The 17796-nt window shown below is 44.8% G+C and overlaps 1 protein-coding gene across 2 annotated transcripts in view; it reads right to left on the minus strand.

The window, feature by feature from the left end:
• Nucleotides 1-17789, minus strand: part of CPSF7 (cleavage and polyadenylation specific factor 7) — a 36184-nt gene extending 18395 nt beyond the window's left edge. Inside the window, exons 1-4 of one of the 2 annotated variants that reach the window (XM_040328404.1) lie at nt 17598-17788; nt 12927-13142; nt 10698-10801; nt 2246-2391 (exon numbers count right to left, since the gene is read on the minus strand). In XM_040328404.1, coding sequence (XP_040184338.1) covers nt 2246-2391; nt 10698-10801; nt 12927-13142; nt 17598-17651 — 520 coding nt within the window. In that variant the 5' untranslated portion in view covers nt 17652-17788. Of the gene's footprint in view, nt 1-2245; nt 2392-10697; nt 10802-12926; nt 13143-17597 lie in introns of both variants that reach the window. The other variant, XM_040328405.1, reaches the window with a different exon arrangement.
• Between the last annotated feature and the right edge of the window lie 7 nt (nt 17790-17796).

A 17796-nucleotide genomic window follows, 5' to 3' on the forward strand; every position in this document is an offset into this window, starting at 1 on the left:
TACATGCGGGGGTCGGGAACTGGTTAACTGGTTGCCGACCAGCCGCCGTCGTTTTACGGCGGCAGGTCAGCTCCCCTGCGGGAGAGCCCGTAGCTATATGTCGGCTCTCGGGCAGGCCACTAGGGGCGCGAGCGCGCCCCCGACTCCCATGCCCGGCGGGCGCGTCCGGTCCTGTCAGGGAGAGAAATGCTGATCTTCTGTTCATACAATGTATGAACAGAAGATCAGTCATTTCCCCATGTCAGTCCACCCCCCCCCCTACAGTTAGAACACACCCAGGGAACATACTTAACCCCTTCCCCGCCCCCTAATGTTAACCCCTTCACTGCCAGTGGCATTTTTATAGTAATCAGTGCATTTTTATAGCACTGATCGCTATAAAAATGCCAATGGTCCCAAAAGTGTTCGAAGTGTCCGCCATAATGTCGCAGTACCGAAAGAAAAAAAAAAACGCTGATTGCCGCCATTACTAGTAAAAAAAAAATATTATTAATAAAAATGTCATAAAAATACTCACTATTTTGTAAACGCTATAACTTTTGCGCAAACCAATCAATAAACGCTTATTGCGATTTTTTTTTTACGAAAAATATGTAGAAGAATACGTATCGGCCTAAACTGAGGAAAAAAATGATGTTTTTTATATATTTTTGGGGGATATTTATTATAGCAAAAAGTAAAAAAATATTAATTTTTTTTTCAAAATTGTCGCTCTATTTTTGTTTGTAGCGCAAAAACTAAAAACCGCAGAGGTGATCAAATACCACCAAAAGAAAGCTCTATTTGTGGGGAGAAAAGGGCGCCAATTTTGTTTGGGAGCCACGTCGCACGACCGCGCAATTGTCAGTTAAAGCAACGCAGTGCCGAATCGCAAAAAGTGCTCTGGTCTTTGACCAGCAATATGGTCCAGGGGTTAAGTGGTTAAAGTGGTTGTAAACCCTCCTTATTGACTTCTACCTATAGGTAAGCCTAGGAGACATTTCCCTTGTACTGCGCCGATGATGTAAATCGGCTCATGCGCTGTGAAGAAACGGACCTCCGTTCGGTTTCTTCCCCAGCGTGTGCCGTGACTGACGGCTCGTGCGCGTATGCGCAGGAGTGACGTCATGCGGCTCCGGGAGTCCACAGCCCCAGAAGGAAGAGGACCGAAGATGGATGAGGCCTGCACAAGAGACAGCGTGGGATTCATTTGTAGGTGTCAAATAATTGGCTAGTATGCGATGCATACTAGCCCATTATGCTTTAAATTTTCATGATTTGCAGGAAGCAAGAGTGGAAGTAAAACCCATCAGGGTTTACTTCCTCTTTAATGGCCTGTAGTATTTTCTCTTCACAACTGCGACTCAAAGATCGCAATTAAAAAATCCTAAGTCACAGGGTTTGGGGTCAACCCCCAGCACATTTAAAGTGGATGTAAACCCGAAAATGTATTTTTATTTTTGCTGTAACAATGTGACACAATCTGTGCCCAGTCTTGCCACAAAGAGTTAATCCAGCTCTGAGCAATCCTCTTTTATTGTTCAGTGAAATAAAAACAGTCTTGCAGAGAAAAACCTTAGTCCGTTCCGCCCCCTTGCTGTGAGTGACAGGTTATTTACATATGTCATGCACTAGCCTGGAGGCGGGCATTCTTTTTTAATTCCCACCCCCACTCCTTTTCTGGAGTCATGTGGTTACTTTTCTGGATTTTGACTGGATGTTCGTAATCATAGCAGAATTTAGTGTAAGGGGAGTGTAGAGGTAGGCGGGGAGTCTATTGACATCACGACTCCACCCACCGAGCTCCAGACAACAGATCCACCCACAGAATCTGCAGATTTTCAGTTCTTATAACAGACAGAGGGGAGACATTTGACAGGTAAGGATACATGCAGGAGGCATCTATATCCTTATAGATCAGCACTATGGCACTAGTTTAGAAAGGACGAGAGTGGCTTTACATCCACTTTAAGATTATAACTCACTGGTGAGCACTAAAAACAAATAAAAGCAGGCATTACTTCCATTGCGTGCCTTTAGTCCCCTGTGTATCCGACACAATTATATTCCTTGTACAAGGTAAATAGATTAGAAATTTCCATCTTCTGCCAGATTTAAACCTGAAGTACACGTATCACTACTGTAAAAACGAACCACAGATGCAGCCTGCAGATCCCTGAAAAACAGGCCAAAAACGAACACCAACTCCCACGCGAGAGGCTAAAAAGGTGGTATCAACAAAAGCAGTGTTCCGCTAGGGTCTTACTCTTTCGTGACAAATCTTCGAAGAAGGAAAGGCTCTGGCGGTTTGCTGGTCGAACATCAGGCTTCTCCCCATTTATCTTCTTGAGAGGCAACTGTTCCAAAATCTGGTTTGCAGATGTCTCCGAGGAAACCACCACTTCTGCATACCTGGGGGGGGGACGAAACATTTACATAGAATCCACACTTTTTACTTTAAGACAAAAATCTCTTTTTTTTTTTGCATGCAAAGCATTTGGTAACATTCACAAACGTACATGTTCATGTTTCATACCTCAAAATGAACTTAAGAAATTAGAATTTCTGTGTGGCCTCCAGACCGATGGAAAGGCAGGAGAAAGGCTTTCCCTTTGCTCTCCTCTTTGGCTATGGGTACGCTATTCATACATTCCTGCTCGAGAATGGAGGATAAAGGAACATTGCTCCCCATTCGTTCAACTGCCTTAAAGCACAACTAAACACAAAAATGAAAACACTTCAATTAAACCCCTATGTCAAAGCTAGAATCTTAAATAAAAAAATTAATCCAGTTGCACCTAGTTAGTTTGTTTTAACAAGAAATCTTTGCAAATTAGCACCGATTTATGTTGCTTTTAGAAAAATCGTTATCTGTGGTTGAAAGCAAAAGGGGACTTAAAAGTAGAAGTTCAGCCTAAAACTAAAATCTACTTGCAGCCATATTCTAAGGCTAAGCAATCTAACCCTGTAAAGGAAAAAATCGCTATACATACCTTTTCTGAAGTTGCTCCAGTCCCAGCTGAGCTGTCAGCGGCGGCTTCTCTGTGTAGAGGAAGACAACGGAAGCCCCCATAGTAACTGTGTGGGCGATGTCACTTCCCCGCCATTGTCGGCTGTCTCCTGCACACAGCTTCCACCGCTGGAGACCAGACTGACTTCAGAAAAGGTATGCTTAGCGATTTTTGCTTTACAGCAGGGGTTTCCAAACTTTGTAAGCAAAGGGCCAATTTACCACCCTTTAGGCTTTAGGGGGGGGGGACTGTGGCCAGTGGGAGTAGAAAATGCCCCATCATTTGTTTTAATGGGAGAATTAGTACCCCATTGTTGGTGTAGGTAGGGGGAATGGTGCCCCATGATTGGTGTTAGTTGGTGAAATAGTGCCCCAAGGGCCAGATGAATGCAAGCAAAGGGCCACATCTGGCCCCCGGGCCACAGTTTGGAGACCACTGCTTTACAGGGTTAGATAGGTTAGTCTTAGAATGTGGCTGCAAGTAGATTTAGAGATTTTAGTTTTAGGCTGAACTTCCACTTTAAGGCTGGGTTCACACTAGAACACGCAGTGGCTCACAGCAGGAGTCCGGTGCGTCTCCATTCACCATTCCAGCCTGAATTTTGGGCAGAATTCGGAACAGAAATGGACTAAAAAGACACACAGGGTCCTGTGCACAGAGAGAGCCGGTCACAATCTCCTGCTATGCGAATTGGATGTGGGAAAAACCTGCATCCAATTTGCATAAGTTTAAGCCCAGCCTAAAAGTAGAACTAAAAGGCAAATATTTTTTCTTCCGTTTTGGAAAGAGCATCATAATAACCCATCATAATTTTTTCGTCATCAGTCTCCCATTGCAGAGATTTCGATTCACTTCTTGTTCCATAGCCAAACAAGAAGTAAGAGGCAATCCATGCAAATTAAGGGAATTCCTTGGGGACTCCCAGGTCACCAGAACTAGTGTCCCCATTGGAAAATTTCCCCTCTATTTTGTTTCTGGGGACAACTCAAAATTTGGGGGTTTACTTTCACTGATAATAGTAAACCGGACGAATGAATCTCCTTAAGACCCCTTTCACACTGAGGGAGTTTTGCAGGTGCTATAGCGTTAAAAATAGCGCCTGCAATCCGCCCTAAAAGTGCTGCTCTATTGTCTCCAGTGTGAAAGCCTGAGGGCTTTCACACTGGAGTGGTGCGCTGGCAGGGCATCAGGAAGAGTTCTGCCAGCAGCTTCTTTGCAGCACATTAGGAGCGTTGAACTCATTGCTCCTAATGGGCTCCTGCCAATTGAAATCAATGGGCAGCGCCGCCATACGCTGCTGTAGCGGTGCATTGCGGGAGGTTTAACATTTTCTCGGCCGCTAGCAGGGTTAAAAGCGCCCTGCAAGCTCCCAAAATGTGCCGCAAATCCTACGGTTTATCGATATGTGTGAAAGAGCTCCAACGGGGGCACAGACCGCAATAAAAAAACTGAAAACTGTTTCAATCTATCTCCACTCTATCCAAAACAAAAAAAAGTTTTCCTTTTAGTTCTACTTTAAGATTGCAATACATGTAAAGAAATCCATAAATTCCACCATGGCCGAATCTCCTCTCTCGGCTATTATATTCTGAAAGTCAGCACTGCCCTGCTCATCTACCATGGCCAATCAGAGAACACTTTACCTTAACTGAGAAAATGTGAAGCATTCTCTGAATGGTATTATATAGTGACAATCAGCGCCAAAATCTAAAGTGCAATGTGCTTGAAACCATGTTAATGATGAACGAGTGGACGTATATACTTATGCTGTTTTTATCCTTGGATCTTGTAAGTGTGCCTATTTTTGGGGATGTTTTTAATAAAGTAACAAGCAGAGAGCACTATGGAGTTTATGTTTGTATGTGAATGATTTGAGAGAGAAGTCGAGCTGAGCTGAGCTGTAAGCAGTGATTACATGTTAATGATCCATTTGACAGAGAAGCAAAGCTGAGCTGCAAGCGGTGAGGAATTGGAAAACTGCCTAAATGTAATCTCTGTGAAGCTGTCAGCGTGAGCACACTGCTTGGAGAGCGTATGTTTCTAATGCAGCAGGGCAGCCATTCGACACAGGACCCCAAAGCTAATTGAGATCACTGGAGTAGAGGTGTATACTACAGCGATTTATACCTTCTAGAGGGATGCCACACGTATAGTACATGCATGGTTAAATTGGTGCAAGCTGGACCAATGAAACCATGTAAAAAATACCAATTCTTCTCAAATTTCCCTTTAATCAGGGACCACATATCTTCTATGAAGGTGTTAATTGTGTGACTAAACTATATACAACCCACCAATATAGAAGAATCCTATATAAAGGTATGTATTTTTTATTTATTGCATACTGGTGTGCTGTATATAGTCTAGTCATATATAACATTTCCAAATATGATTTCATAGACCACCAAGCTGCCATTGAAGAATGATTTCAGGCAACAAGTGAAAAGCAATCAGTGAACTACTAATGTTATCCAGAAAATGTGCTGAAATTCAAACCGTTTACCTTAATCTCAGTTTTACGTTTTCCACTGCAGCCAGAATCCAAACCGCTCCTCATAGGGTAAGCAGGGAGCACAATACCTGAAGCCTGCGCTTTGTAGCTTATTCTCCCACGGTTTCCTTTATCACTAAACACATTCAAGCCAAGACCAAGACCAGCCTGAATCTGATTGGTAGCTGTAAGAATCTGTAGTGGGGGCATTTGTTAAGTTCTCCTCTACATGCAATTCTCAGATGAGAGACAAAAGGAGATGGGGTGCACTTTACCAATGCCAGAATTAACATTTAACATACCGAGGATAACTGTGCTGCCTTATAATCATCTCAAAGTTTAAAAGGCCAAGTTCACATTTTTGCAAAACATAAATGAACATATTTTTTGTAGGAAAAAAAATGTGCATTTATTTATTTCAGGGGGAGCCTGCAGGGCATTGCACCTGTGATCTAGCAATGTCAGGCTCCTGTAAACACTGCCTCGAGCTTCCCTGTTCATACATCTGTAAGGGTACACAGGTACAAAGTTGGTGAAAGTGGGAAGGGTCAATGACCTATGGAGGGCAATCAACGCCCTTGCAGTTCACTGAAAACTACAGGCTGTCTGCCTTCTCATTCACCGATTGCCTTGAATGAATGAAGCGGCTGTGCCTCACTCACTCAAAATGTGACAGCAGGTGTGGGAAGAGGCGATCGATGGCGGTGTGGAGGATGACACCGAATACGAGCACCGATACTTTTTTGCAGGTACTTGCCGATACCGATTGTCTAGGAAGAGGGGTGGTTTGGGAGGTAGTGGGGGGTTGTTCGGGTGGGAAGGGAGGGGTAAGTGGGGGCGAGGTAGTTGAGGGTGGGGTGAAATAGGATGAGGTGGGAGCGTTGAGATGGAAAATGCTGTTAATCGCTGGGGTGGGGGGGATAGGAGTGTTATTGGGAGACATGGGGGGGGGGGGGGGAGAGGTGACAGCCAGAGACTGCAGGCAAGGTACGGGGAGAGAGCCAGAGACTGCAGGCAAGGTACGGGGAGAGAGCCAGAGACTGCAGGCAAGGTACGGGGAGAGAGCCAGAGACTGCAGGCAAGGTACGGGGAGAGAGCCAGAGACTGCAGGCAAGGTACGGGGAGAGAGCCAGAGACTGCAGGCAAGGTACGGGGAGAGAGCCAGAGACTGCAGGCAAGGTACGGGGAGAGAGCCAGAGACTGCAGGCAAGGTACAGGGAGAGAGCCAGAGACTGCAGGCAAGGTACAGGGAGAGAGCCAGAGACTGCAGGCAAGGTACAGGGAGAGAGCCAGAGACTGCAGGCAAGGTACAGGGAGAGAGCCAGAGACTGCAGGCAAGGTACAGGGAGAGAGCCAGAGACTGCAGGCAAGGTACAGGGAGAGAGCCAGAGACTGCAGGCAAGGTAAAGGGAGAGAGCCCTGCTGCTCAGTACAGCAGGATACCGCCCGTAGAGTGTCTTCATACAGAGCCTCCCTGTTCTCTGCCTCAGCATCTAGCCAGGGTGAGCCTGGCTATAGTGCTCTGTGTGGACGGAAGACTGAGCTGGAGGAGGGAGGTGTGCAGCGAGGAGACTTGATGGCTGATGGGCGGGCCTGCACCTTGCGATGCCACTGGGGGGGGGAGGCGGGGATGGCACTGTCCGGAGGAGGCAGTCCTCTTGCAAGCGACGTTGCTTCCGGTATCGGAGCATTCCCGCGAGTACCAATACTCGCAAAAAATGGCTAGTATTGGCGCCGATAACTATACCAGTATCAGCTTTACCCTGGGTACTAGCATACTTAGATGTGCCTGTTTTAATCATCAACCATGTGAGTTTCTAAATGTTGTACCTTCATTAAATGTAACCATATTGCTACACTCAGAGGCGCCTCTCTTCTCTTTTATACTCAGTTGTGACATGACGCTACTTGTATATCAAGACATCGCTTGTATATCAAGTCAAAATTTATGGAAAAAAAATGTTGCTCGTCTTGCAAAACGCTCTCAAACCAAGGTTTTACTGCAATTGCTTCCTCCAATGGCTTTTTCATTTTCAAATTATATACTTGTCATTATTTAAATGACCTATATATAGAAACACTTCTTTCCTATTTATTTAAGTTCTCATAAATGAGCAACAGCCATCTGATCTTTGTTTTTGCATAGCGTGTACATTCCCATTCATTCACAAACCACCATTTCATGTGAAAGGATACACTGGGTTAAGCCCAGAAACACAAAGTATGCAGCTTCTTTATCATTTAATCCTTGCCTGTGTTCCAATATTGCTGGTGCCATGACCACTGCCCCAGGTTTCCCGTTTCAGGGTGCCTCCTAGATCTTGTAGCATCCTATGTTGCCATCCTTGCAGGCAGAAACTAGAAATGTGTCATCCTACACTGTGTGCAATAATTCAAACACAAAACCCTATACCTTAGGATGCGAAAGCACTCCTCTGCTCCTCTCTCATTCCAGCTAACAGATTGACTGGGGACTGCACTGTCCACTGTTTATTCTATTGTGCTTAATGTGTTCAGATAAAAAATGCTGAGGGTTTAATACTGAGAGAGGCTAGAGCTAGCCAAACATGAACCAAAAGTATAAAGGAGAGCAGATAGCAATATCTGCTATTATACATGAGGCCCTAGATTAAAACCCAAAATGTAATATATTGCAGCTTATTAATACCAATAGGTGGTGGCTGCATTAATTTTCTTTATTAGGTTTTCCACTGGTGATCTGGCCAGTAACCCACCTCCTTATTAGAATGCCTCCACTCTGGATGTAGGAGCACAGGGGCACCTCTAAACAGCGGCATTGTCAGTCTGGGGGAATGTTAGCGCACTAAAAAAATTAAAGGGACACTAAAAAGGTACACGTTTTTTCACCTTGATGCATCCTATGCTTTAAGGTGAAAAAACATCCGACAATACCGGCCTCCCCATTTTACTTACCTGAGCCCGTTCACCTCCTCAACGTCCTCTTCGCGCTCAGCCTGGTCGTTGATTGGCTAGAGTGGATGGATTGAAAGCAGTGCAGCCATTGGCTCGCGCTGTTGTCAATCACATCCAATGACGGCGTTCCGGGGGGTGGGCTCGAGTGATACAGTGAGCGGCTATAGCCGCCGGCTGTATCACGGGAGCGCGCCCGCAAAAACTTACCACCATGCTCGCTCGCATAAAGGTGGAAAGCTCTTGCGGGCAGGACCAGTGACAGCCGCCGAGGGACCCCAGAAGACGTGGATCAGGGGCCACTGTGTGCAAAACTAGCTGCACGGTGGAGGCAAGTATGAAATGTTTTTTTTTTTTTAAATAACAAAAAAAATTATCTTTACAACCCCTTTAAATATACTAATAAATTGAAGATAAACTCCAGCACTAACACTTTATAATCAGTTACAACAGTTTAACTTTTGGGATAACATTTTAACATAAATAAAAGTAAGCACTCCCAATAGAATAGTGGTAAATGGTTTGTCTCAGACCTCTAACTGCTACATCATCTACAGGACATATTGGTCTGTTAAAGCGGATCTCTGCCGGAAAAAAATAATATTAAAAGCCAGCAGCAACAAATACTGCAGCAGCTGACTTTTAATATTAGGGCACTTACCTGTCCTAGAGTCCAGCGACGTCGGCAGCAGAAGACGAGCGATCGCTCATCACTCTGCTGCCCCCAACGCCATCCTCGGTGAGGTAATCAGGAAGTGAAGCGCTCCGGCTTCACTGCCCGATTCCCTACAGCGCATGCGCGAGTTGCGCAGCGCTGTCCTCACTGGTTCACGTTGTGTTCTGGGAAACACTCGGCTCCCAGAACACAACGGGCGGGGGCGGAAGTGACGTACTACCCGCAAAGTCCCCGCAGAGAGGACTCCAGGAAGTGGGTGCAAATACCTGTCTTTGACAGGTATCTGCACCCCCCCTCCCCCTGAAAGGTGTCAAATGTGACACCGGAGGAGGGGAGGGTTACGATGAGCGCAAGTTCCAACATAGGGTGGAGCTCCGCTTTAAGAAACAGATATACTGGCTCGATCACCAGATGTATATAAAAGGAAAAAATCTAATGCCCTGTACACACGATCACTTTTTGTGATGAAAAAAAATGTCATTTTTCCAACTTCATCATTAAAAATGATGTTGCCCACACATCATCGTTTTTGAAAAATGATGAACAAAGTGACGGCACTCTAAAGGGGAAGTTCTATTCGCCTTGAGGCTGCTTTTAGCTGGTTACTTGTTAGTAAAAGACGATTCGTGCTTTTTTGTCTGTTACAGCGTGATGAATGTACTTACTCCAATATGAATGGTAGTTTTACCTCCCGTCTCCTAACTTGCTTCTGGGCATGTGCGGGTTTAAAACGTCATTTTTGCCCACACACGATCATTTTTTTTTTACACAAAAAATGACATTTTAAAAAAATGACATAAAAAATTCAAGCATGTTCAAAATTTTTTTTTGTCATTTTTCAGAAGACATAAAATGACATTTAGCCCACACACGATCATTTTAAATGGCATTTTTAAGAATTTCATTTTTTTTCATCACAAAAGGTGATCGTGTGTACAGGGCAAAAGAATTGATAATCTGAAATATAAAAAATGGTTTGCTTTTGGGTTTAATACGGCTTCAAACAACATACAGAAGGTCTTTTGGTTACTAATGGTAACAGAATTCGTATTGTGCTGGCTGCTTCCAAGCAGCATTTTTATTTTTGAAGGCTAATTCCACCTTAACGAAAAACCAATCGCCACCACAATGATTAAATAAAATGTTTTATTTTTTTCTGAGCCCCCAAAGCACTGCAAACACCATTATTGGTTTGCACATAAGATGTTCAGGCTCCTGCAGACTTTCCTCCAGCAACAAGTCCATACTGAGATGTGGCCCTTCAGTTATGAGGCAAATTAAGTATTAATGGACTTCAACTGTAACAACATTACTGCACTTGTACTCCATTAAAATCCAGCAGTTCCTGTGGCATATGGGGCTTGTAGTATTTTCAATCAAGACACCCACAGCACCACCACAAAAAAAAAAAAGTCACCAAAGAGAAGGAACCTGCGATCATGTTTTCCGTTACAAGGCAAGTATGGGTGTAAACTGAAACATGCTCAATAAAAATGACCATTGACACCACAAAGCATATAACTTATTTGTGAATGTTACAAAATGCCCCCCCTTTTTTTTTTTAAACACTCACAAAAATATTTTCATCTAAACAATATTCGCTTCTCACCCTTTGGACTGGCCATTTGCACGGTTCTCTGCAAATTTCACTTCAATAGGGTCACGGACACCAAGGGCGCGGATGGCAGAGATAAGCTGCTGATCTGTTGTCCACTAAAAAAATCAAAACAGAGGACAATAGGAATGGATTAAAGCATAAAAAAGGCAAAGCCTAAATATAAAAAAAGAGACGACTTAAATACTGAAGGTTCTTACATATGAACTGTCTGTGGTTTTCTATTGTAACCAGATTTAAAGCGGAGGTCCCATAAAAAAAATATTATATATATATATATATATATATATATATATATATATATATATTAAAAGCCAGCAGCTACAAATACTGCAGCGGCTGACTTTTAATAAATTGACACTTACCTGTGCAGCACGCCCGCAATGTCAGCAGCAGAAGACGAGCAATCGCTAGTCTCTCTGCTACCCCCGCCGCCATCGTCGTGGGGGAATCGGGAAGTGAAACCTTGCGGCTTCACTGCCCTGTTCCTACTGCGCATGCGCTTTCCCAGTCCTACCCGCTGTCTCTTGGAACCAGTGTGTTTCCCAGAAGGCAGTGGGGGGGGGGGCAAAATGGGAAGTGGAGTGACTCGTGTGAGAGTCTATCCCTGGAAGTGGTGCAAATACTTGTATTATACAGGTATCTGCACCCCCCTCCCCCTTGAAAGGTGCCAAATGTGACATCGGAGAAGGGGGAGGGTTCCGAAAAGCGGAAGTTGCATTTTTGGGAGGAACTCCGCTTTAAATCATCACTAGAAAATGGAACTGGAGAAAGGCAGGAGGACTGATGCCCAGAACTGGACAGCATACTCCAGATGCGGCCGGACCAGAGTCTTGAAGAGCGGGAGAAATAGGATTTTTGTACTCACCGTAAAATCCATTTCTCTGAGTTCATGGACGGACACAGCAGCAATTGACCTTAGGGTATTATCCTCCCTTTTAGGAGATTGACTAGGCAGAAAAACAGCATGTTAAGTGTTAAAACACTCCACACAGTACAGTACCTCCCAGGGGGGGCGGATCCCCCGGGTACATCCCTGCTGCAGGCTGCATGATGCAGAGAGAATGATGTACCCGAGGGATCCGCCCCCTGGGAGGTACTGTACTGTGTGGAGTGTTTAACACTTAACATGCTGTTTTCCTGCCTATTCAATCTCCTAAAAGGGAGGATAATACCCTAAGGTCAATTTACTGCTGTGTCCGTCCATGAACGGAAGAGAAATTATTGTTTTATCTCTGGAGTAAATCCCCTTTTTAATGCATGCCAATATTCTGTTTGTTAGCAGCAGCTTGGCATTGCTAAACCTATCATCTACTAGGACCCCAAGGTCCTTTTCCATCCTAGACTCCCCCAGAGGTTCTCCCCCCCAGTGTATAGATTGCATTCGTATTTTTGCCACCGAAATGCATTTTACATTTTTCTACATTGAACCTCATTTGCCATGTAGTTGCCCACCCCAATAATTTGTTCAGATCACTGCAGAGAAGATATTGCCCTGCTTAACTTAGTACATAGGTCAATGAAAAAATACAGAAGAGAAAAAACATATTTACTACATCTCTAGAATGCACATTTCCACATACTTTATCCCTTTAAACATGCTGCGAGCACAGGGGGAAAAAAACTGTTAATGTGCCAGAACTATAATGTGCTGCTACCCTCTCTTCGACATGCCAGCATAGTTCTGAATTTCTAAACACAAGGGGTTGAGGTACTAAAACTGGAGAGTGCAAAACCTGGTGCAGCTCTGCATAGAAATCAATCAGTTTTTATTTTGTCAAAACTTAATTGAACAAGATGAAGTTGGAATCCGATTGGATACAATGCAGAGCTGCACCAGATTTTTCACTCTGAAGTTTTAGTTAATCAACCCCATGGTGTCAGCCCTGCATACTTAACTTATGTTGGATTACAAAATAACACAGACCTCTCCTCATTTCCTTGTGTGTATTTTAAAATACGTTAAAAGCCCATACCACATGACATCCCAGAATTCTACTACCTATACCAAAGAAAATCTCTGCACACATGCTGGTATAACCCTCTGGTATCCTTATAATATTCTATGTGCAGTTCTTTTCTACCACTATATTTCTATACCTATCATTCTCACTCACACAAGCATGCAGCATACATCTGAGATGTATCTTTATAAACACAACCAGTTGTCAATAAAGCTGCCAGTTAAAAAAAAAATAAGGTTAGAGATTTTCTCCCACTCACCCATGAAAAGTTTCCAATATATATCGATGCCTTCTTGCGCACATTGTTGTACGTGTACAAAATGGCGGGTGACTTGTTGTTGGATTTAGCAGAGGTAGCCTGCATAGGGGAGGTGGGTTCTGGAATATTGTTCCTCCCATCTGGGTGAGATCCAAGAGAGGCCACTGCCAAGACATCGTCATATAGGTCAATCTGCTCTGCAGCAAATTCAGCTTCCTATGGAGAGATAATACAGTTAGGTCAGTAATTTTCCCCTTAACTTTATTAAAGTATTAACCACTTAAGACCCGGACCAAAATGCAGCTAAAGGACCTTGCCCCTTTTTGCGATTCGGCACTGCGTCGCTTTAACTGACAATTGCGCGGTCGTGCGACGTGGCTCCCAAACAAAATTGGCGTCCTTTTTTTCCCACAAATAGAGCTTTCTTTTGGTGGTATTTGATCACCTATGCGGTTTTTATTTTTTGCGCTATAAACAAAAATAGAGCGACAATTTTGAAAAAAAAAATGCAATATTTTTTACTTTTTGCTATAATAAAATTTCCCCCAAAAATATATAAAAAAAATATTTTTGTTACTCAGTTTAGGCCAATACGTATTCTTCTACCTATTTTTGGTTAAAAAAAAAAAACGCAATAAGCGTTTATCAGTTGGTTTGCGCAAAATTTATAGCGTTTACAAAATAGGGCATAGTTTTATTGCATTTTTATAAAAAAAAATGTTTTTACTACTAATGGCGGCGATCAGCGATTTTTTTCGTGGCTGCGACATTATGGTGGACACTTCGGACAATTTTGACACATTTTTGGGACCATTGTCATTTTCACAGCAAAAAAATGCATTTAAAATTCATTGTTTACTGTGAAAATGACAGTTGCAGTTTGAGAGTTAACCACAAGGGGGCGCTGATGGGGTTGTGTGTTCCCTGAAGTGTGTTTACAACTGTAGGGGGGTGTGGCTGTAGGTGTGACGTCATCGATCGTGTCATCCCTTTTATATGGGGACACAATCGATGCAGCCGCCACAGTGAAGCACGGGGAAGCCGTGTTTACACTCGGCTCTCCCTGTTCTTCAGCTCCGAGGACTGATCGCGGGTCTCCAGCAGCGATCGGGTCCGCTGGTCCCGGAGCTTCCAACCGGGTCGCGGGCGCGCGTCCGGGTACTAGTACAGGACGTACCTGTACGTACATGTGCCCAGCCGTGCCATTCTGCTGACATATATATGCAGGAGGCGGTCCTTAAGTGGTTAATAACTACAGAAGGAGGGGGGGGGGGTAAGCATCTAACACGTTCTATAATTCTATCAACAGTTTGGTATATTCTGAGGAAAGCAGAACGCACTGGTGAGCTCAGCAACATAAAAAGGCCTGGACATCCACAGTGGTGAATGATCGCAGGATCATCTCTATGGTAAAGAAAAACACATTCACAACATCCAGTGAAGGACGCTCTCCAGGAGGTGGACGTATCATTGTCTAAGTTTACAATCAAGAGAAGACTTCACAAGAGCAAAAACAGTGGGTTCACCACAAGGTGAAAACCATTCATAAAAATTAAAAAAAAACACATCTAAAAACAAAACCAAGACCAGTTCTGGAAAAGCATTCTTTGGACGGATAAAACCGAGAATAATCTGTACCAGAATGACGGGAAGAAAAAAGTGTGGAGAAGGCTTGGAACAGCTCATGATCCAAAGCACACTATGGGCTGGATTCAGATACATTGGCGTATCTGTCCGCCCGGCGTAACGTATCTCCGATACGTTACGCCGCTCTAACTTTGCGTGCGAGTTCTTTATTCAGAAAGAACTTGCGCCCTTAGTTACGGCGGCGTAACGTATGTGCTGTGGCATAAGGCCACGTAATTCAAATGTGGAAGGGGGGGCGTGTTTTATGTTAATGTATGATGACCTGACGTGATTGACGTTTTTTACGGTGCATGCGCCGTCCGTGTACATATCCCAGTGTGCATTGCTCTAAATGACGTGGCAAGGACGTCATTGATTTAGACGTGAACGTAAATTACGTCCAGCCGAATTCGCGAACGACTTACACAAACGACGTAAAATTTCAAAACCCGGCGCGGGAACGACGGCCATACTTAACATTAGCTACCCCTCATATAGCAGGGGTAACTATACGCCGGAAAAAGCCGAACGACGTAAAAAAAAAGCACCGGTCGTTCGTTTCTGAATCGGCGTAAATCCTCATTTGCATATTCCTCGTGTAAAAATACGGAAGCACCACCTAGCGGCCAGCCTGGGATTGCAGCCTAAGATCTGACGGTGTAAAACACTTACACCTGGCGGATCTTAGGGATATCTATGCGTAACTGATTCTCTGAATCAGTCGCATAGATACGACCGTCGGAACTCAGAGATACGACGACGTATCAGGAGATACGTCGTCGTATCTCTTTCTGAATCCGGCCCAATGTCATCTGTAAAACATGGTGGAGCTTGCAGCGTGATGGCATGGGCATGTGGCACTGGGTCATTGGTGTTTATTGATGATGTGACAGAAGACAGAAGCAGCCAGATGAATTCTGCAGTGTTTAGAGATACTGTCAGCCCAGATTGAGCCAAATTCAACAAAGTTGATTGGACAGTGCTTCACAGTACAGATGTAGAATAATCCAAAACACACTGCAAAAGCAACCCAGGAGCTTTTGAAGGAAAAGAAGTGGAATATTCTGCAATGGCCGAGATATTCACCTGATCTCAACCCAATTGAGCATGCATTTCACTTGCTGAAGGCAAAATTAAAGGCAGAAAGACCCACAAATAAAGAACAACTGAAGACAGCTGCAGTTAGAGCCTGGCGAAGCATCAGAAAGGAGGAAACCCAGTCTATGGTAATGCCCATCCAGACTTCAGGCAGTCATTTCCAGTAAAGGATTTTCAAAAAAAATTAAAAATGTTATGATTATATACATTTGTCCAATTACATTTGAGGCCCAGGATTTTTTATTTCTTTATCTAAATTCACTACCGCTACCAAAAAGGTGCACGTGAGCGCATCACAGGGCTGGAATTGCGCGATTGTTCTCAGCTGCTGTACTTTCCAGCAGAGGATGTGACAACGGCTGTACTAATAACACATGGTGCAGGCATGTTACATTGTTACAAGTATTAGGAAGATGATCTAGAACAGGGGTAATGAATTTAAAGTTGCAGCGGTCCAATCATCATCCAGCAGGGGTCCCAGTGTCCTCTTTGTTCAGATCATATGACAGTGATGGCAAACCTTGGCAACCCAGATGTTTTGGAACTACATTTCCCATGATTCTCATCTACACTGCAGAGAGCATGAGCATCATGGGAAATGTACTTCCAAAACATCTGGGATGCCATGGTTGACCATCGCTGTCATATGAGATTGTTCATATAACAGTCCCACCTCCTTACATTACAGTTGTTTCCCATTTACATTTCAGTGCCCGCTTTACATCACAGCCCCCTTTTGCATCCACGCCCCCCTCCCCCATTCTCCATTACCGTGCCTCCTTTACTTCAATGTCCTCTGCTCCCTTCACATTACAGCCCCCTTACATCAGTGTCCCATTACCCCTAAACATCACAGCCCCCTCACTACTCAAATCCCAGTCTTCTTCACACCCCCTCTTCCTTGCACCCAAGTCCTCTTTACAGCCCACCATTCCTTGTATACTGGTCCTCTTCACAGCCCACAGAGGGCAGGAGCTGCCCGTGTTCTTTTCATGTTAACAGGCAGGGAATTGGTTGCTAGGACTGCCCGCAACAAATCACAGCTTCTAAAAATGAAAAGTTGAGCAGCTCTCTTGCTGTGGCGGCAGAGAAGGATATCACCTGGGAGAGGACACCCTGGCTGCTGAGTGGCAGAGCCCAGATAGGACTGTCATTCGGTCTGTGTCCAGACCATGGTCCGCCATATAGTGATGCCTGATTTAGAACAATGGTGGGCAGTAAGGATGAGCTGTGGCTTGTTCGCATAGAACACGTGCACAGCCCGCCAGGAAGTGTGCACGGCGCTGCGCTAATAACAGCCAGGGAGACATTTCACGATCCCTGCAGCCGAGCATCGGGGCAATGTCTCCCTCGCTGTGATTAGCGCAGCGCCGTGCACACTTCCTGGCGGGCTCTGCACGTGTTCTGTGCGAACACGCCAGAGCTCATCCTTAGTGGGCAGACATGCCCAGCTGCTTCACCTGTACTTGCTCCAGCAAAATATGCCCACCATTGTTCTATGTCATCTGCCCACCATTGTACTACATTATCTTCCTAATATTGGCAACAAAGGAACACGCCTGCACCATGGGTGTCAGCAAAGCTGCCGGTAACACCTGAGAGCGATTGCACGCCGACATGCTTGCGATGCGTTCTCGGGCGTCATTCCACGTATTGTAATGCATGCACTTCCATTGATTTTAAAAGGAGAGCACATCAAGTTGAAAATAAACAATACAAGTCCAGCTAAAAGGCAATTCCAAAAGAAATCCTTTCCACTCGCATTGCCCATCATCTTGATTGCACTATGTGTATGTGTATGTGGGCTCCAGCACAGAGCACAATACACGTACAGCATGCACACTGGGCCGCATTCCTACATCAGACATTCCCTGCACAGCAGCGTCCCCCCCCCCCTGCAGCCCCGTATATGTGAACACCCCGCAGGGTGCAGCCCTGGCTCCCCACCTGGATGAACTCCTCCTCAGCATAAATATCAATGAGGTCCGCCCCGTCCGCCATGGCAGGACCCCGAATTCTCCGTCTGGGCCGCTCAGTCCACCCTCTTAGCTTTCTATGGACGTTCTCGGAGACTTCACACGCTTCCCCCCGGTACACTGTGCCCCAGTGCAGCTCAGCTCGTAGGATCCCGCGCCAACCGGAACTT

This window comes from Rana temporaria, chromosome 11, assembly GCF_905171775.1.
Source record: "Rana temporaria chromosome 11, aRanTem1.1, whole genome shotgun sequence".
Classification (NCBI taxonomy): Eukaryota; Metazoa; Chordata; class Amphibia; order Anura; family Ranidae; genus Rana; species Rana temporaria.